Source organism: Lissotriton helveticus, chromosome 7 (assembly GCF_964261635.1).
Source record: "Lissotriton helveticus chromosome 7, aLisHel1.1, whole genome shotgun sequence".
Taxonomy (NCBI): Eukaryota; Metazoa; Chordata; class Amphibia; order Caudata; family Salamandridae; genus Lissotriton; species Lissotriton helveticus.
Window position 1 is genome coordinate 541,541,690 of NC_136068.1, and position 21,950 is coordinate 541,563,639.

Below are 21,950 nucleotides of genomic sequence, written 5' to 3' on the forward strand. Positions count from 1 at the left end.
GAGGACATTTGACACCGGGCAGAACCTAGGCAGGCCAACAATTGCTCTGGCCGCAGCATTTTGTACCCGTTGTAAACGGGTAATTTCTGCCAAGTTAGCCCCTACCAGGAGAGAGCTGGCATAATCCAGGCGCGAGATGACAGTAGCCTGGATTACCAGCTGCCTAGTTGGGGCATCAAAAAACTTAAGGACAGGTCTTAAACCCCTAAGGAGTCCGAAACAGCATGCTGCTGTTTTCTTAGTGTGGCCCACAAAGGTAAGACCGGCATCCAGCCAGACTCCCAGATTTTTCTATTCCGATACCGGAGTTGGGGTTGGTCCTAACTCTGCCGGCCACCATTGATCGCCCCATAATTCCACTCTCTTTCCGATGATCATCACCTCAGTCTTGGTGGCGTTAAGCTGGAGACAGTTTCCTGTCAGCCAGGTGACCATTCGCCTTCAGTCCATTCTGGAACCTGGGGGCATCATGTTCCGCGTCCCCGCTGAGAGTGACCGCCAGCTGAGTGTCGTCGGCATATGAGACCAGGGTTAGGCCCCACTGCCTAACGACCTCAGCCAGCGGTCTCACGTATAGGTTGAATAACGTGGGACTCAGCAAGGATCCCTGCGGAACCCCCATGGCCAGCGGCTGAAAATTGGACTTGAATGGAGGGATGGCCACACAGAAGGAACGACCATCAAGAAAGGAGCGGAACCAATGCAAAGCCTGGCCACCGACACCAATCTCCTCGAGCCGGTGCAATAGGATGCTGTGGGACACCGTGTCAAAGGCGGCGCTGAGGTCTAATAATATCAGCGCCGCCGTCTGACCAGCATTCAACACCGCTCGCAGATGCTCTACCATCACGAGGAGGGCGGTTTCCGTGCTGTGCCCGGCACGGAAGCCGTTCTGTGTGGGGTCAAGGGCATTGGTCCGGACAAGGTGTTCCGACAGGGCCAGATAGACATGAGCCTCCATTATCTTCGCCGGCCAGGGTAACAAAGAGATCGGGCGGTAACTTTCGGGCTTCGAGGGGTCTAGGGTGGGCTTCTTAATGATTGGGGAGACCACCGCCTGCTTCCATTTCGTTGGAACCACACCTGACTCCAGTGAAAGGTTGACTAAAGAACACACAATAGAGCGTCCCAGGAAGGCCTGATCTCTAAAAAGAGCAGATCTTACTGGATCCAACGGAGAGCCAGATTTGACCTTCGACGCAAGTTTGTCGAACCCTTCCGGGAGTAGGGGAGGGAAAGAATGCAAGGTAAGGTGGCTTAAAGCCCCATCTGAAACTCCCAGGTCAGTCCCTGTACTAGGGAATGTCCGATAAATAGCCTGGACCTTTCCCAAGAAGTAAGAGGCCAGGGACTCACAATGGGAGGTAGACCCCAAATCCACAGAGGAAGTCCGCTTCGCCAAAAGATCTTTCACGGCCTTGAATATAGTCTTTGACGGATTTAAGCTGTTACGAAATTCCGCGGCATAAAATGCCGCACGGGCCCGACAAATAGCCCGGTGGTAGATCTTGACGGAGGCAAGATATGCGGCTTTCAAATCAGCCTCATAAGTCTTCCACCATGCTCTTTCCATCCGTGTGCAGATTCCCTTCAAGGCACGCAAGGCACCGCCATACCAGGGGCTCGACTCTCTAGTACTGATTTTACTCGAGACAATGGGAATCAGAGAGTCCAAGGCCCTGGCGATCCAAGTGCAAAAATGGTCGTAGCCTGCTTCCACATCATTCAATGGGCCCAGTGGCTCTACCGCTAGGAGACGATGGAGATCATCCAGCCTAAGTTTATTCCAGTGTCTCCTGGATACCCTTCTGACCGAGGGGATGGAGGGGATCACATGTAGAGGATAATGGATGGTCACCAAAAAGTGATCTGTCCACCCTAGCGGGGAGATGGAAATAACCTTTGTCTCAGCCAGATTGGTAAAACAGGGGTCCAAAATATGTCCCCCTACATGAGTGGGCTGAGATACCTACTGGGAGAGTTGAAGAGCCTCAAGGTCAGCCAGGATGCTGCGTATCGTCGGGTTAGTTGGAGTATCAAAATGTAGGTTCAGATCACCCAAGATGGAATAATTAGCACAACCCATGGCTAATGTGCTGACAGCATCGGGGAATGAGTTTCTGAACACCACATCGCTACCCGGTGGACGGTATACAATCATCCCAGAGAGCGTAAACTGGGGGCTGACCGAGATCTTAAAGGAGGCGCTTTCGCAGCCGGCGATGTTGAGGCCACTCCATACGCAGGCAAAACAGGACCGAACTATTAGGGCTATACCCCCACCTCTCGATGACCGATTTAGGGTGTACATAGAATACTCAGGGGGGCAAGCTAGATTAATAATAGCTGCATCCGCATCCTGAAGCCAGGTTTCTGTGATGGCAAAAACATCGGGAGCTTCATCCTCAATGAGATCATAGATGTCTTGATAATGTTTCGATACCGATCTGACATTCAAATTCAAGACCCGCAGAAAAGATGGCAAGCCCTTAGCAGGGGGGGCAGCTGGCGTACTCTTCCGGAGGATAGACCCAGGGGGGTCAAGCACCCATCCGTTACAAGGGCACTGAAATGGGCCACAAAGAGGATGAACAGGAGAGAACCTGCATCGATGGTTGGCCTGGCCGATAGCGCACAAACTCTCTCTGGAGTATGTGAGCATCGCAACGCACGTCAGATGTCTCGCCTGCCGCAGTCCACTTACCCGCAGCGCCCCGCACGGCCTTAGCGCGGACGGGCGCAGACGGGCAGGACTCTGGCACGACTCCGGCCACGCGAAGGCGCGCCCGCTACGCGATCCCGCTACCCTAGGGGAGGAGCATTAAGTAGGCGTTCCCTCGGTGTGACATGCGCAGTGAAGCGCTGGCGGATGTAATCTCCTCTCCCCCACTCCAAGATGGCGGCCCACCCCAGGCACCAGACCCGCCAAGCGGCGGTGAGGTTACAATTTACCAAGCAGGTAAGGGGGCAGTAAAACGAAGGGTCCCAACAGACCTGAAAAAAGAAATTAAGTTTTAAAAATGCGCTAATCAGCGAGCGCTCAAAACGCTCCTAGCAGCCGCACGCTACCTTGTCTAAGCGCGGGGAGGCAGGGACTCGCCTTAAGTAGGCGTTCCCTCGGTGTGACATGCGCAGTGAAGCGCTGGCGGATGTAATCTCCTCTCCCCCACTCCAAGATGGCGGCCCACCCCAGGCACCAGACCCGCCAAGCGGCGGTGAGGTTACAATTTACCGTGCAGGTAAGGGGGCAGTAAAACGAAGGGTCCCAACAGACCTGAAAAAAGAAATTAAGTTTTAAAAATGCGCTAATCAGCGAGCGCTCAAAACGCTCCTAGCAGCCGCACGCTACCTTGTCTACGCGCGGGGAGGCAGGGACTCTCCTTAAGTAGGCGTTCCCTCGGTGTGACATGCGCAGTGAAGCGCTGGCGGATGTAATCTCCTCTCCCCCACTCCAAGATGGCGGCCCACCCCAGGCACCAGACCCGCCAAGCGGCGGTGAGGTTACAATTTACCGTGCAGGTAAGGGGGCAGTAAAACGAAGGGCCCCAACAGACCTGAAAAAAGAAATTAAGTTTTAAAAATGCGCTAATCAGCGAGCGCTCAAAACGCTCCTAGCAGCCGCACGCTACCTTGTCTGAGGGAATGTCTCCGGTGTATTGCATCCTTCCTCACCGGAAGAACCCAGAGCATCCACAACCCACCCTTCACCTCAGGCCCTAAGAATATCATCTGCAGCATTCTGCAAAAGTCCTCACTGAGCCCATACCTGATTAACATTTACATGGCCTCACTGGTCAGGTCCTACGGTATGAGTATCATGTAATATGCTGACGACACACAGCTCCTCCTCTCCCTATAGCATACCCCATGAACACCAAAAACAACTTCCACAAGTGCGTGACCAGCATCGCCGACAGGATTCAGAACAGGTGCCTCAAACTCACCACGGACAAAACAGAGATACTCATCTTCTGGAATAGCACATCCCCCTGGGACAACTCGTGGTGGCCAACTGAAATTGGACACCCACCTACAATCACAGATCATGCAAGAAACCTACCTGGGCATCATACTCAACAGCAAGCTCACCATGAAAAAGCAGATAAACGTATCATCATCCTGCTTCCTCACGCCCTGCTTGCTCTACAAAATCTTCAAGTGGCTCCCAGCCAGCACCAGAAGCACGGTCACTCAGGCCCTCATCACCAGCCAAGGACTATGGCAACACCCTCTACGTCGGGATCACCACACTAATACTAAACAGACTTCAGACCATACAAAACTCAGCAGTGAGGCTCATCCTCGATTTACCGAGGAGGGTCCACATCTCCCATCACCTCAAATCCCTACGCTGGCTCAGATCAAAATGCTAACCCAGGCCTACAAGGCCTGCACAATAAAGAACCAGCCTCTCTCAATCACGGAGTGAACTTCCACCAACCCTCCAGACAGCTGCTCTCCGCCTCCCTCTCCCTAGCCCACACGCCACGCATCCACAGAAGCTGGGGATGCAACTTCTCCTACCAGGCCACAAAAACCTGGAATGGCCTTCCCCTCTACCTCAGAGCATCCCCACCCTGCAAGAGTTCAGGAAAGACATGAAAACCTGGTTATTCAACTAGCAGATCACAGAAGCAGCATCCCTCCCCCTAAGCGCCTGTATAATCTTACGGGTGATAAGCAGCTCTTTACAAATCCTGAATGAGTTTATCATGCTGCAGGCCCTGTGTTTAGCATCAATTTACACCCACAATTCTCCTCTCATCTCCCTGTCACCCCCTGCCACCATATGTTCACACCACCACCTACCATCCCACATTTTCAAAGCCCACAACCACCACCAACTTGTCACCATGGTGAAAGATATAAGATTTGGGTAATTTTGGCGGCTTGGTGGGGGGGAGCACAAATGTTTGTGTTCATAGGCAGTCACTGCTGTGAGGTAGCAACTGGCCTGTGAATGGAAACATAACAATTTCTTCTGCTTCTCGCTTTAGTTACAAACAGCAGCCTGGGCGCCAAATTTGTTTCCACTCAGGGCACTATCTGAGCAAAGGCTAGCTCAGGTACCAGGGTTATGCGTGCTTATGTTATTGTCATTTTTTAGTTATTTACATAAGCTGACCAGGTGTGTTGCTGTGAAGTGTTGTTGATTGCTATGTTGTGCTGTGTAAATATTAGAAAGTATTAGGTTGGACGCGGTTGAAATGCACCCCGTCCGTCAGTTATTGTGGAAGACTTTTTTGTGAGTGAGGCTTGGCGATGGTTTGTCTGTTTTTTCAATCGTGATATGTCGATATGGGAAACAACCTTTACAACGCAGTCATTACATCGCACTACACTTACAACGCCGTCATTACATCGAAACATCCTTTACAACGCATGTCACTACAACGCAGGCATTTCAACGTATACCATTACAATGCATGACACTACATCGCATGTCACTACAAAGCATGCATTACAACGCATACCATTACAACGCATACCATTACAACGTATAGTACCCCTACACTGTCCAACACTTACCCTACTGTTGCATGCCCTGGAGTTAGAATAGTAATGTTAACCCCTACACTATCCAACACTTACCCTACTATTGCACCCCCTGGAATTAGAATAGTAGTTTTTACCCCTACACTATCCAACACTTACTCTACTGTTGCACCCCCTGGAGTTAGAATAGTATATACCCCTATACTATCCAATACTTACCTTAAATGCAATGTAATGGTACGCATTGTAATGGTATGCGTTGTAAAGGTAGTATGCAATGCAATGGAATGCGTTGTAAAGGTAGTTTTTTAATATGCAATGTAGTGCTATGCGATGTAATGGAACGCGTTGTAGTGGATGTTGCGATGTAAAAACTGTGTTGTATGTGCATGCATTGTAAATGTATGCATTGTAACGTCATGCATTCTGTTGATACAAGACACACTGTTTGTTTTAGGATAAAGCACATTACAGTAGCCTGAACTGTTCTGTGTGCAAGGTACCCTATGAAATGGACCTCTGGAATTATGCAGCAATGAAGAATGAAATTATGCTGCAGCATTGACTAAATTATGCAGTAAGAAAAGGCAAACTATAATGCAACGCATTCTGTGCCAGTAGTATTTAGCTATTTTGCTATTTAAGCATATATTAATAGTGTCTGCATAAACATTTCACCTCATTAGTACAAGTGTAACACCTAATACAGCAATCAGCAGTCGAAATGTGACCGGATATTCCATGCAAATGGTCAGCCACTGCAAAGCACCATGTGTGGAGCTTTTTTTTACATTTTTAAATATGTGAGATATATATATTTTTGGTTCAGAACAGTCACGGTGTTACTCCGGGGTATGTCTAAGCCATCCTCGGCAGTGCTCCTGTCATCTGCTTATTCCACTAGCAATTGCTCTTTACATTCCGTCCTCAGTACAAAGGTTGAATCCCATTCGAAGGATGAGATACATGTGGTTTAAGTTCGCAAAGTGTCAGTTTACTACTCTGACTCCATTAGGAAAGCAGTCCCCTCCCGAAAGAGATGGGGTTTCATTTTCTAATAGTTGGCCTCTGATTTTCATAAGTCACCTCTAAACCATGCCAGAATCTTCATCTACTAATGCGGCTTTAGGAGTGGCCAAATAGCTGGGGATCTGCTGAGTGTTGAAGATAAAACATGAAAAGTGCTCGATTTGAAAGAACACATTGGAAAGGGTGATGGGGTCTGGCAGCGCAGATAAGAGGGTCCAGCGTGACTCAGCAGAATGTGACACCCTGGGAGGGTCTTGGCTGCCGGCCATATAAATCTCTGGGATCTCAGAAGTTTTCAGCAGCAGCAGATTCCAGCAGCAGACTCTGACTCAGCAAACCTCCCAACACCACCAGCAAAGATGGTCCAGTGGACAGCAGAAGAGAAGGCCGCCATCAGCTCAGTGTGGGCCCAGGTGGACGTGGAGGCTGATGGGCAAGAAACTTTGGCCAGGTATTTATCGCAAATGATATCTCACACCATGGTCCACTCTTTTACTTCCTTTGCTGGGACTTTCCCTTCACAAAACTATGTATATATGCTTTTTGTACACCTTTGGTATCTAAATTTGGTTTGTTTTCCTTACTAATGATTTCCCTCTGTCTCTTGTCCTTTCTCTGATCAGCTTCATTCCCTTCTTTGTGCTTGGCGCAGTGGAATGCAGAGGGTGTGAGCCCAAACACTTTGGGGTAGATTTACAAGAAACTGACGCATTTGTACAGATGCGTCAGTTTCCTTGCAGATCCATACAAAACCCTTTCGCCACCATGGATGCAATGTATTTACAATACGGTGCACCATGGGGCAAGGATTGACAGATGCGTCAGAAAGTCTCACACATCTGTCGACCCAAAAGTGATGATTTGCTGGAGTTGCTCATGAAAGTGACGTAACTCCAGCAATGCCCACAACAGATAGGTGAGTCTCATTTAAAAAGCCATGCATCATTCCTTTTGCCTGGTCTGAGCAGGCGTAGGGATTGTGACACTGTGAAGGCATAGAGTGACGCAGTGAAATGTTGTAAATTTCACTTTGTCATTTCTACATGTCTTTTTGCATGGGAACGCCCACCCTGCATACATTATAGCTGACACAGGTATAATGTGATGCAGGGCTTTACAACGTGAAGCATCTACGTAGATGCGTTGCGTTGTAAATGGCCGCAATGTGGTGTATTGTTCACTCCGCCCTTGCGTCACAAAAAGTGACGCAGCGGCAGCGCAAAAGTGTTGCAAGTGGCTTGTAAATCTGCCCCTCTCTATCTAGGACATATTGGTATATTGCGAGGCCCATCTCTCTCACAATTGCACACACTTCTCTACACAAGCTGGGGAAGCTTGTGCCATTGGGTGGCACAGTCACGTTCGATTTCCTCTAGTTTAGTTAATTATTATGGATCCTGTTTGATGTTTTTTACACTGTGTTTTCTGGTCATGCATTTTTCAAGTCAGGGATAATCAATAAATAGGGTATTCAGATATGACCTATTACCCCATTCTTGTCCACCTTCTTATTTATTTATTTATTTTTTTCCCACCTTCTTAGGGTGCTGGTCGTCTATCCCTGGACCCAGAGGTACTTCAGCAGCTTCGGGGCGCTCTCCAGCGCGGCAGCCATTTCTGGTAACACCAAGGTTGCCGCCCACGGCAAGAAGGTCCTGACCGCCCTGGGAGCGGCTGTCAAAGACCTCAACCAAATCAAGAGCACGTTGGCGTCACTGAGCGAGCTGCACGCGGACACACTGCACGTGGACCCCCAGAACTTCCAGGTGAGGCGAAAACCCCATGATAACGTCACCGTCGGGTGTGCAAGGGAACTTTGAGGCTTGAACTCAGACAAATGGGGAGGGGGTGTCACAGACTGACAGCAGATTCCAAAGAAAGATCACACATCCTCAACGACTGGCTCGAGGATAGGGAGAACACCCCTCAGGAACTGACTGGACCACAGAACAGCGATACAACCTCCCCCCAGATCAAAGAGAATTTACTCCTCAGAGGCCTGAGCTGAGGGTGAGAACATCTCCTCACCAAAGTCCATTTCCTCTTCTCCTTTTTTTGAAAAATTGATATCTAAAAGCCTTGTTGTGTTGTTGGCGGGTCTTCACTAGTCACTAAGATTCTATCTGCGTGCCGTTAAATAATGACTTAGGGGTCCTCGAGCGTACCTGAACTACGGTAGTGGGTTCACCGCGCATAAAGCAAACAATAAAGGCATTATTCCCTTCAGGTAACCGCCTCTGAGGCCAAGGCACCTTTGTTGGACGAATGGTTTGTAGTCTGATGGAGTGACGTAGTCTGACGCTCAACATGCAGGGACCGGGCCCGTGGAGGGATAGGCCATTCTCGAAATTCTAAGGGTGCGTAGCCAATGAGAAGCCTTTCCCATCAGTGTAGGTGTCTACATCGTTCATTGTGCCCGAGTGTTCCCTCTAAACACATGTGTTATTAGTGTGCAAGAGCTCTGACTGTGATTACGTCATCTCACAATCACTTGTCCTAGTGCTTGCACCTCTTTTCTTTGAATGGTGGGCGCTCGATACATTGGTTCATTTTAAATTATTTTAAATTGTACTCTGTGCTCTGTGGCAATCAACGGCCAGGGCAAAAGCGCAGATAATATTTAACTGTATTAGGTGACGTAATATCACACATTATTTTTAACAGAAAGATCAATGAATGATGTGCGTTTCATATTGTACTGCACTTGCATTAATATAATGCTTCCTACTCGAGACTAAGCTTTACGCCAGGCAGCTCGCTGCTCTGGAACCCAAGAAGATGCATGGTTAATACAGCTCTAATGTTATTATTGGCTATGGGGATTAGTCTTGTTCTGTGCTGAAGAAAACCTTCCATGCACTCACTCCAGCTTCTTTGTGATAGATGAAATTAATAGGACAATGTTTAATGGCCAGGGTAAGCATAATAACTGTCTGAACAATGAAAAGGGGAAATGAGAGAGACCTCTCTGGAGTGACAGTGACACACAGAGAAAAAGCCAGGAACAGAGGCCGAGGAGACAGAGGGTGATGGGCGTAGGACAACAATATGTTGAAAATCGGACAACAAGGAAAGAGAGGTAGAGAGAAGTGGAGAGAGTAAAGAAAAGAGAGAGGAGATAGACAAAAAGAGAGGCAGAGAAAAAGCACAAATGGAATAAAATGGAGAACCAGAGATGTGAGAGGCTAACCTGATCGGTGAAGTTCCCTCAGTAAGGGAGTGTCTATGAGGGGGGAGCAAAGGAAGAAAGAAACAGAAATGGAAGGAGGGGGATGCTTGGATAGCAGAAAGGAGAGGGTTTCGGTAAGAACAGAGTAGTAGACAGGCCCGGTTCTAGCAGGTGGGCCCACCCAAACATGGGTCTAGCCCACCCAAACATTAACCGTGGCCCTGACGTCAGGGGGCAACAGCAAATGGCCACGGCAATTAAAACGTTCATGTGAAGATAATTTTATTATTTTTCTAGGAGTTGCGTGATTGGGCATGGGCTTTTTCTCACAGGCACCCCCAATCACGCATCTCCTTTTAGGAAGGTGGTTTGTGTCCCCGCCCACTTGTACAGGTACAGGGGCATGGTGAAGGGGAGCAATCCTCTTTGGCACCAGGTAATGTCTGCGCACTGTCCTACTGCGGTGAAAAAGAGTTTGTTGATCCAGATTCACCTTTCCTGACCCGATCGGGCTGTGCCACAGAGTTTGAACGGAGCAGTTAATTGAATGTGTGGCTATTGTTCCGGTTTTTTTTAATCTGCAAAGGCCCAGCTAGATGTATGCTTCGAGGATGTGTGTATATTAGTTATTTTAAAAAAAATCTATGAGGGCCCAGCATGACGCATACTTTGTGTATGCTGTGTATATTTTATATCGTTGTATCGTTATCATGAAGTATGCAAGACACAACTAATAAAATGTCGAGATAACTCTGGTGATTAATGATCCTGCTGGAAAAGCAATATTTTGTCTGTTCCTAATTTTTAAATGCAGATAAACTGTATTTATGTGGATAGCCCAGTGGGTTACTTGCAGTACAGAAGTTACAATCCTAAAATAGGACAGTGACCTATGAACTGACATCAAAGAGCTGCATACAAACCTGAATGGTATAATTAGAACTTTTTTTTTTGGTGTTGCAATATAGTTAGAATTTACCCTGTCTTTCATTACTCTAATGTTGCTATAAAGAGTTTGTTTTGGCAGATATACATTTTAATCAGTAAAGCCAACTCCGCAACCAGTGGGGATGCTTTAAGTCCTGTGTTTGTGCTTCTCCAGACCAAACCCTCTTAAAACGTGCTGCCCACCAGTATGGATGACATGTGATACCTACACCTTGTAATCCTCATTGGCTTATGTGACATTCCCTATAGACTGATTTATATACTTGTATGATTCATTGTCTCTGCATGATGTAAGTACTGTGACACCCTACACTATGAGTAGCGCTATACAACAAATGAAATCGAATATGAGAGAGGGGCTACAGAGAGATGAAGGACACTGTTCGAGGGTGACAATTAGGGAATCCGAGGAGGTGGTCATGGGGGGCTACGGAAAGTTGAAGTGCACTGTTGGAGGGTGGTAGTGAGGGAGTTTGAGGAGGAGGTGATGAGGGGGAGAGGCTATAGAGCGATGAGGGGCACTGGTGGAGGGTGGCAATTAGGGAATCCGAGGAGGTCAAAAAGGGGAGAGGCTATGGAGCGATGGGGGGCACTGGTGGAGGGTGGCAATTAGGGAATCCGAGGAGGAGGTCATGGGGGGGGGAGGCTATGGAGCGATGAGGGGCACTGGTAGAGGGTGGCAGTGAGAGAATACAAGGAGTATATCATGGGGGCTACGGAGAGATGAAGTGAACTGTTGGAGGGTGGTAGTGAGGGAGTCTGAGGAGGAGGTGATGAGGGCAAGAGGCTATGGAGCTATGAGGGGCACTGGTGGAGGGTGGCAATTAGGGAATCCGAGGAGGAGGTCATGGGGGGGAGAGGCTATGGAGCGATGAGCGGCACTGGTGGAGGGTGGCAATTAGTGAATCCAAGGAGGAGGTCATGGGGAGAGGGGAGGAGATACAGAGAGATGAGGGGCACTGGTGGAGGGTAGTAGTGAGGGAGACTGAGGAGGAAGTCATGAGTGGCAGGGGCTATGGGGAGATTGTGAGGGCCACTGTTGAGGGCATGCGAGGAGGAGGTCATGAGGGGGAGGGGCTACAGAGGGATGAGGGGCACTGTTGGAGGGTGGCAATGTGGGAATCCGGGGAGGAGGTCAATAGGGGGAGAGGCTAATTGGGTGATGAGGGGCACTGATAGAGGGTGGCAATTAGGGAATCCAAAGAGGAGGTCATAAGGAGGAGGGCCTTTGGAGAGAGGAGGGTGCAGTTGGAGGGTGGTACTGAGGGGATTCAAGGACGAAGTCATGAAGGGGAGGGGCTTTGGAGAGATAAAGGGCACTGTTGGAGGGTAGCAGTGAGGGAATCCGAGGAGGAGGTCATTAGGGGAGGGTGGGAGATACGGAGAGATGAGGGGCACTGGTGGAGGGTGGTAGTGAGGGAGTCTGAGGAGGAGGTCATGAGGGGGAGGGGCTACAGGGAGATGGAGTGCACTGTTGGAGGATGGAAGTAAAGGTATCTACAGAGAAAGAGGTTAGTGGTGGGGCACCAATAAATAACTCTCCACATGCTCTGTATACACACAGAAGCAATCCTTGTATCTTGGTGACTGTTTGCAAGTAGATATGATGTAATCTATGGCTTGTAGACTACCTCCAGAAGCGACAAATTGGGCTGGTAGTGGCCCACCTGAAAGCACCCTTGGCCCACCCAAATAAAAATTGTTGGAGCCGGGCCTGGTAGTAGAGGTAGAGAGGTGGGTAAGGGAGCTATAGGAAGGGAGGGTGAGTTTGTACCAGAAGGAGACAGGTAAAGAGAGGTGGAAATAGAGATAGAGGCAAAAGAAAGAACGAGAGAGATGGGGAACATTCCTCAGGGTGGAAGGAGTCTCATATTCTTCTTTAGATTCTTGGCCTGGGCTCACGGTGGTCAATTCTGCCCGGCATATCTCATTTTAAAAGCAGGAAGCATTATCACATCAGTGCTGTCTTGAGGGTTCCTGTGCCCGTGACAACTCACTAACAGCTCCTTTTATTTCCCCTCAGCTCCTTGGAAACTGCCTGGTGATCGTCTTGGCCCGCAAGCTGGGAGCCGCCTTCACCCCCGAGGTGCATGCGGTCTGGGAGAAGTTCCTGGCAGTGTCCTGCGCTGCACTCTCCAAGCACTACCACTAGAGCACAGTAATAGCATGCTGTTCCTAGTTGTCTTGGGTGTCATTCTTTGGTGGTGGTCGGTGGCCTGAGGTCTGTGGACAGCATACTATGGACTTCAAGCTGTGTAAAGGGGGGCTTTGGATACCTGTCTGTAAAGGCCAGTAGTAGAGGCAGAGGTTTCATCAGAAGTCAGGAACCCGTGTTGTGACATCAATAAAAAGTTTGCGCCTTTCAAACTTGTGTTCCGTTTCTTTGCTCCTGTGCTTGTGCTAGATATTTAACAGTCAATTTACCACAAATAATGCTCACTACAGGAAAAAAAGTTTAGTTCTTTCAGAAGCGCGAGGACAATTATTGCCCCAGCCCAGAAACCAAAGAGTTCGTCTCAAGCCTGGCCACCATGCTGTATGGTCAGATGTAAATGGTGAATTTTCTGCGCCTGAGATTCTCCTCCTCTGATTGGCGAAAACACCTGCCAGTCAACTGTGCTTGACGTTGGATTGGCTAGAATGATCCCGTTATTAAACCGGTGAGCTGCAGTCAGTCTAATAGGCGCAGCATAATAAGTCTAATGAACAAATCATTTTTTTGCAAAATGTAAAGCCACATTTTAATGCACCACATTTGAACATACACGGATACCACTAGAAATGTCAAAGTTACGAAAAGCCTAGAAATTGGCTAGCATGAATCTCGCAGACCAGGCATTAAACACACCACAGTACCACTTGCTATTCACTTGGACACCATCATCACCATCCTCTGCTTGGGTGCCAAAACTGCCATCAGGAAGTCCCTTTTGGGGCTGGTCCTCCCTCCAGGGTTTCCCTAGTGGGAAAAACGAAATACATGTATCAATTAGTTGTTGTTAGTTTGAAACGCCTATATGCTCACAGGTGTGTTTGTCTTTAGTACCTGTGTGAAATAAACCTGCCAATCAAATTCATCACGTGACCAGAGGAACAAGAAAATACTAAAACGTCTGAACGACTATTGCAACCTCAATGTAATCCGTGTAGGCAATGCCGTCTCTGGTATAGTTCACATGTTTACCTTCACCTAAGCTTCCCAAAGAGTATCTGTTTTTATCAGATATGGTGCGGCTACATTTGGTTTTCATTATACAGACAAGGCCAATTATGTAATTCTGCAGCCGCAGCATTTTCTACATAGCTATGGATTTGCCGCACTTGCAAAATAATCCATCATCTTTTGCATACTTTGCAGATAAAAAAAATGTTGGTAATCCAGACAGATCAAAAGTTAAAAAAATTGCTACCGCATGTGTTGCTGCAAAGTGGCAGGACTTTTGTCGCACAGAGGCAGGTCACTTTTCAGTTGCTGATTTCTGTATCTAGGTGTTAAACATATGTTAATGAGGTCAAACCCTTTACCGTACTGTACTAACCTGTATAAAAATGACAAAATTGTCAAGTAATACAGCTTTAAAATCTGCCAAATAATTTTCTTTATCTTGCCCCATAATTTAGTTAACCATGCCACATAATTTGATCCTCCCACACCACATAGTTCTTGTGGCCCTCTATGTAGTGCATGCTGTACCCTGAGTTCACTCAAGGTATCTGGGTGAGTTTATGTTGTTGATGGGTGTTCATGGCACGGCACAATTGACAGTTCTGGACTTTAAGTTGAAGGCATTGCAAGTTTGTGACGGTACCTGTCAGTGAGTCCTAAAAGTCTTCAGACTACATCCAACCCTGAACCTCTCTGTAGAGCACATAGAGTGATAGCCACATATGATAGTGTTAGATCTGGGGGTCTCTAGTTGGCAATGGTATTCACCTTTGTCCAAATAGGGACCCTTACTTCTAAGTCAGGATAAGGGGATTACACTCCTTAATAACCCCTGCTCACCCCCTTGGTAGCTTGGCACGAGCCGACAGGCTTATCTCAGAGGCAGTGTGTTGAGCATTTGTGAATATACACAGTAATACAGTGATAACACTACAGATGGACACAACACAGATTTTATAAAAATAAGTATTCTTTATATAGACTTAAACACAAGACCACAAACAACAAAATTCCACAATAATACACTTAAGATTACTTAAAAGATGATTAAAGTCTCTTAGATCAAGTTGCTGTTAAATGCGACAAAGTTCTCAACAAAGTACCTGGATGCGTAACGCAAAGTGAACAAAAGGCTCCCAAAAGGGGAGATGCGTTGGTTCCGTGATCCAGGGGAACGATTACCTCCTGCTTCAATGCTTGCACAGAGTAGGGGACTCGTCGTGAGCCTTACCGGCGGAGATGATGCATAGATTCTCGGCTTGCGGGCCTGTTGCGGTACGCAAGATGGCGCCTTGATGCGATGTGATGATCCGGTTGCGATATGAGAAGATGGCGCCCTTGATGCGGCGATGCGGTGACGATGGGATGACGCCCTGGCAGCCTTGCGACGACTCTGTACTTTTGGAGCCGCGACAGGCCCTGCGACACGTTTCTCCGGTGATGCGATGGTGACTCTCACGATGGTGTCACGCTTCTCCGGTGATGCGACAGCAGGCAGCTTCGATGAACACAGGCTTCCAGGGAGATGCAACGAAGGCTCGCTTTCTCCGGCGTTGCGATGATTTCAGCTGTGGCGGCAGCACGCTTCTTCTCAATGCGTCGCGCTTCCAGCTCCCGGCGTCACGCAAGTGACTGGAGTCAGAATTCCCAGCAAGGAAATTCAGGAGGGAGCAGGAGGTGAAGTCTTTTGGCCCTGAGACTTCAGCAGGAGGCAAGCACCGTTCAAGTCCTTGGAGAATATTCTGTAGATGAAAGTCCTTACAAAGTTCCTTCTCCTTTCCCTTGGCAATGAAGCAACCACTGCAGGCCAACTCAGCAAACAGCACACTGGCAGAGGGGCAGTCCAACTCCTGCAGCTTCATTGGTTCTTCTCCTTGGCAGAAAGGTTTCTTGTTCCAGAAATGATCTAGTTTCTTGGGAGCAGGGTCCCAATATTTATACCCCAAAATCCTTTGTTCTCTGAAGGCAGAGAGGCCTCTGCCTAGTTCAAACCAGTTCCTGAGCACTTTGTTGACATGACTCTCTTCTTCCTTTCACTGTGCAGGGCAGAGACATCAGCTGCCCCACAGGAGGTGGAGCCAGCACAGGGGAGGGAAGATACAGCTCTTGAGCACTCTGTTGACAGGATTCCTCTTCCCCTTTCACTGTGCAGGGCAGAGACATCAGACAAGCCACAGGGGGTGGAGCCAGCATTGTAAAGGGAAGGCCCTGCCCTATTCAGGTCCCAGGTGCACTCCTCTCTCCCATCTGGATGTAAATCTCTATTCACAACTGGGCTGTCCCGGCATGTTTCCTGGAATTTCCCCAGCCCAGTCACACACAAACCCAGACAAGGAATAAACAACTCAGCAGAGGCGGGCTCAAATGGTTAGGCAAGCAAATACCTGCTTTCTAAAAGTGGTATTTGCAAACACAGGATATTAAAATAAACTTTACTAAAAGATGTATTTTATTATTCTGATTTCAGGCACACTGAATTCGAATTTCTACCATGTTCCCTGAGTCAGTTAGGTTTGTAAGAATGTAACAATCTCAGCTGCCCATTCTGGCCTATGAGAACAGGTAGCCTTCAATAGTGAAAAAGGAAAATGGCTGTAATTCACTATTAGAACATGCTACACACATCAGAACATGTCCTACCTGATACTTGCAATGCACCCTGCCCTTGGGCCTACCATAGGGGTGTCTAATATGAAGCAAAAGGGAAGGTTTAGGGACTGGCAAGTGGGTGCACTTGGCCAAGTCGACATGGCAGTGCTAGACTGCACACAGGCCTTGCAATGGCAGGCCTGAGACATACTTTACAAGCTGCTTCTGTGGATGGCACAACCAGTGCTGCAGGCCCACCAGCAGCTTTTGATTTACAAGCCCTGGGCACACATGGTGCACTGTACTAGGGGCTGACAGATAAATCAAATAACCCATTTGTGGAATAACAAATCAGTACATCAATTTAACATAGGGAGCACTTGCACTGTGGCACTGATTAGCAGTGGCACAGTGCCCAAAGCATACATCCAGCAAAAACATATCAAAACAGAGGAGGCAATCCATCAAAAAATGGAAGGGAGACTCACACCAATGATGTCAGGTCTAACAGATAGTCACAGTGGTATTCATAATTTTATGTCAAAGTGCGTGAAGAAGGTGTGCACAGCTGTTGTACCATTGACAGCACCAAAGGAAAAAAAATCCTGTGCTTCCAGGTGAGGAAAGAGAGAGTGGATTTGTGCGTTAGAGAGAGGGCGTGGAAGAGGTGAGGGGAAGCAAGGAAGTACATGAATAGATCTACAAAAAGAAAGTGATGACAAAGAAGGAGAAGGCATGAAATATCAAATGAGGGATTTCAGAAAGATGAAGGGAGAAAAAGAATGTGTCTAGAGAAAAAGGATGTAAGTGTCTAGCAGAATGAGACACTGCAAAGAAAAGTGAAGAGAAAACGGAGTTACTGAGCCACTGTGAAAACCACTGCCCTTTCCACAGACTTTAATATTATGAATCAGCAGGCTCATAGTTGCAGAACTGATATATTTCTAAATCTAATTATTCATAACAAATTCATTTCTGTTACTCATGTGTCTGATACTAATAATAGGCACAGCAATAGTCATAGGTCTGGCTTGTTTATGGCGCACATCTTTTGTGTGGTACATCAAGGGCCATATTACACCAAGTACCCTGGGGCACAACTGGCGTTTGCACCTGTTTTGCGTGCTCTGGGGCACTTTAGTTTTACAGAAGGGGCCACACAAGCGTCTGCGGCCCCTTCTGTAATACTGAACGCTCTGGCGCACATAAACCACCAGGGCTTTCTCAAGAGGGCAAGCCCATATTTACATGTGGGTTTGTCCCATGCAAATGAGGGAACCCCTTTGCCTTCGCACCCGCTCCGCATTACAGATGCTGGCACAGAGGCAAAGATGCTATCAGGGGGTGCACTGACAGTGTGCCACATAAAAAGGTGGCCAACTGTCAGTGCACCCCCTGATGTCTGCCCTCTGGAGGGGGTAAAGGGAGTCCTGTGGACCCCTAGACATCCCCTTGCAGGGGTGGGTGCAGGGGATGTCTGGGGGTCACTTGCAAGGGGATCTCTAATCCCCTTTAAAAGTGTAGGCTGGTTTCTGCCTGCACAGTGAAACAGTGGCTGCTATTATTTCACTTGAATGCGCTGCCCCCAGGGCAGCACGAGTTTGCAGCGAATTTTATGTAATAAGGTGCACTTTCTCTGTTTGCGCCTGGCGCACCTGCATTAAGTTGCGCCAGGGCGCAACCAGGGAAGGCAGGGGCGTAACACAGGCCCCCGCAACCCACGCGGTGCGGGGGGGGCCCTAGCTCCAAGGGGCCCCCTGGCACTGCACTCTGGCCTGAGAGCTCCTGATTGAGCCCGGAGGGGGTCCCCCTAAGTACCGTGCAGGGAGGCCCCCTCACTTTTCGTTACGGCAGTGAGGGAAGGTGAGCCCTATACATAATAGGGCACCAGGAGGCAAATCACAGAGAGGCACTGGATTTTAGTTTACATATTTTAAGCTATATTCCTAATCATGAAAGCCATGTGACTTGGACAGGATTCCTAGTTATAAAGGGTATCTGCCTTTTAGAGACCCCCACCTTCTTGATCCCATTGAAAGCCCTTTCCTCTCCCCTTACAAGTGTGCAAGATTTCAAATGGACTGAATGAGGAAGACCTACTTTAGGCCAGCCATGTTTGTGCAGCTAGGATCAATGCCAGGTTAGACCTAGACTGGGGAGCGCCGCTGAAATGTAAACATTCTCGAGGTCCCTCTACTTTTACTTTCATTCTAGGTATCTGCCCTAATCATTTGTACTCACCACTCACGAAAAGTTGCTCAGGCTTGACAGAAGTGCCTACACGCTGTTAATTCTCCTGCCGAATGAATACAACACAGTACTGCTCTTATGCGGTCTTTCAAATATTCGCCTAGCTTTGCTTTTGTTGATGTAAACATACCTCTCTTCAGGACCACCAAGTCAACAAATGAGAGTGCGAGGGGTGAGGTTGAGGGATGCAAATGGATTTATTGCTAAAATGACAGATAATTTCATTAGCCAAACACGTTCTATGCGACAATGTTGATATTCACAATGGCGAGTTGCTGCAGTGAATAGGTAAAGGCAGTGCTTAATTTGTAAAAATATAAGTGCAGGGGCCCAAAGTCTTTCTTATGAGCCTGCTGGCAGTGCTAAAGAATGCTAGCGATGCAGAACACCAAGGATCTCGAATCTCCACTCCATCTCATGCCTCTTTCTTACACCACCATACACTTCCTGCCTCCTTATCTTACTCTTGCATATTCTTTTTCATCCCAACTTTCTGTTTGTGCCACTGTTTTCCAATGTTTCTGGTCTTCAACCTTTCACCATTATCATTATTTCTCTTGCTCAAAGTCTGACATTGAAAAAAGGATCCTGGTCCACAAAAATGAGTGCTTGTGCCTAACGCCTGCAACACCTGGACAAATTAGGACTGAGTAAAGGACATTGCCATAATGATTTGTAGACTGCTCATTCAAACTTTCTTTGTCAAGTCTATTAGATTATGCCTCATTTTTACCACTGTTTCTTCACATTACTTCTTCCACTGATATTGGGCCCCCTTTGGTGGTTGTAAACTTGGTTTGCTTTTGCTTGTAAGCACCACAAACTATTGATCACTTCTACCTATGGCGTGAGGACACTTCTCCTCCATATATTGTGTTTTATTGGGATAATGCACTGTACAAAACACATGGTAGCCCGCCTGTTTCCCAATAATACCTGTGAGTAGATACATTCTACCAACACAAATGTAGAGATCAATAGATGCACAGAACCACACCCATGGTTCCACCACTGGCTTGTCAATTGTTCATATCAGTCACATCAGCAGTGGCCTGAACATACATCATTTTGTTGCAGCCTGATCTGAAAATGAACGTTAAGTTGAAAAATATATGTTTTCATGTATGAGAATTTATAGTTGCAAAGAATGCAAACAATATTTAAATTGAACATATTCATTTTTTCTCTTTTGTATTTAATCTGATTTTTGTTCTATAGTAAATTCCTTAAAACGTACAAACATTTAAAAATTCAGCGGTTAATTGTTTACCTGCTTAAATGACTCTCTAGAAAGAGAATTTCCTTTTTACTCCGTAATAAATAATGTTATCCCTAACTTCCAAACGTAAGGGGTAAATACTTCCATTTCAAAACCCTATAATACGCAATTTCTTTATTACAGGAATATAAATATAAATCATTTTCAATAAGAGATGAATTTAAAATCAATGTATATATGCATGAGAGCGAGGTCTGCAAGACCAACGATGATTAACATTCAGTTGGGGGGAGCGTAAACAAGATGGCCACACTCTTCTGAGAGCCATGATCCACCCAGTGTAAAGACACCTACCCTAGCAGTGTTCTATGGATCCAACCCATCAATGGTGGCCTAAGGTTCCCCCGCAGTAAGTAATCCTGCTTCGGGCTCCCAAAGGTGCTCTACTGTCAACGTAGGCCTAAATACAGGCTTCAATTACTGCACTCTGGTAGGCTTCAGAGTCCCGGCTGAGACAGGGGTAGCTTGTCAGCCTAAGGACGTTGCACATACCTCTCTTCAAGTTGGACAGCCATGGAGGACCATTGGAGGTGATGGACTTGGGTGTTGGCTTCACCTGATCCTGGATCTCTCTTCTGGATCTTTGGTGAGGATAGCTACACCACAGAGGGAGACAAATAAGTGAATGAGAGCAGCGGTGGCAAAAGGCCTACCCATCAGTAGTAGGGGACCTGGACTCACCCCTGTATCAGAGACATGCTTAATGATAACATTTGGATCATCAACCAGTGGACACACCTTTATACATCACTGACGTGCTATTAGGGAGTGTGGTTTGATGCCTTTGGCACGCAATGAGATGCACTTTTCTAAATTGAGACAGTTAGCAGCATATTAGGCCCTGGTGGAGGTCCCTGGAATGTCTCAATGACCTTCCTTTGAGATATTCCTGAGAGGCTGCGTCCTTGAGACCCTCTGGGTCCTGATTGTACCTCATAATGGTAGAGAGAGGGGGATTTGGGCTATCCCCACGTGGGTGCAGTGATGGGGCTGCCAGGGGGAATGCATTGCAGAGTCGATTGAGCATATGTGTGAAGACCTTTTTTGATCTCCTTATTTGTGATACTACCCAGGCATACAGGTGAGGAGGTCTATATCTGTCCTCTAGGTACTCTTAGTGGCCCTCCACATCCTACCCTGGTTGTGACAATGGGCAAGGCAGATGAAACAGAGCAGGCTCACAAGTGTAAGTCAGTACCAGTAGGCACTCATTAGCTGTTGATGAGTTTTAGAACTGTCAGCCCTAAGGTGATCTTTCCCCGTTTTTTTCACCCTTGCCTTGTTTTTTCCACCACCCTTTTATGTTGGACCTAGGTCTCTGGGCACCTTACCACTGCTAATCAGTGCTAAGGTGCAGGTGCTCTCTCCTACCAACATGGCTGCCACAGGCCCCTACTACTGTGGAGTGGTCTTTTTAGTAGCTTACTAGTAGCCAGGCACTGGCTGGGACCTTAAGATACTGTAGCAATGCCAGCCCACCTTTTCTGCCCATAGCTTAGACTGTGGAAGCTCCTGGAACCTTCCGGAATAGGGGAGGGGTCTCACTTTGCTGCCTTAGAGAGTGGTCACCTGACCTAGGGATATTTAGGGAAAGGAGGGAAACCTTTTAGTCAGTTGGGGCATCACTGGACCTTGGGGAACCTCTGCAGGAGTTTTAGGCGGTAGGGCCTAGGGGAGGAACCTATACCACTGGAAGTGACTGGGTCTAGGTACTGCCTTCTAAGTTGAGTAAGGGACTGTACCAAACCCACTGATCTGGCCCAGCGTGGGGGGAACCCAGGGAACCACCTGCAGTGATCCAAGGGAACCATCCTGACTCTAAGCCACCAACTCAAACCCCCCTTCTACCTATCATCCAAGGAACTGAGAAGGGCGCAGAAGCCATCAAGCGCCAAGAAGCAGCTATCTACAAGAAAGACTGCTGGGGGATCAACCAGGTACCAGAGCTGCATCACCCAAGTGCTCCCTGGTCGACCTGTGCCCCCCCCATGCTGTCCTGCCTCATCTGCCTGCTGGTCTGTCTA

General features: G+C 47.8%; 1 protein-coding gene across 1 annotated transcript; it reads left to right on the forward strand.

Moving 5' to 3' along the window:
• Positions 1–6,884: 6,884 nt before the first annotated feature.
• LOC144766868 (hemoglobin subunit epsilon-like) lies at positions 6,885–12,915 on the forward strand. Its single transcript, XM_078650579.1, has 3 exons — positions 6,885–6,976; positions 8,069–8,291; positions 12,666–12,915. Exons 1-3 carry the CDS (start codon positions 6,885–6,887, stop codon positions 12,792–12,794), a joined length of 444 nt encoding a protein of 147 aa, XP_078506705.1. The 3' UTR covers positions 12,795–12,915.
• Positions 12,916–21,950: the final 9,035 nt, after the last annotated feature.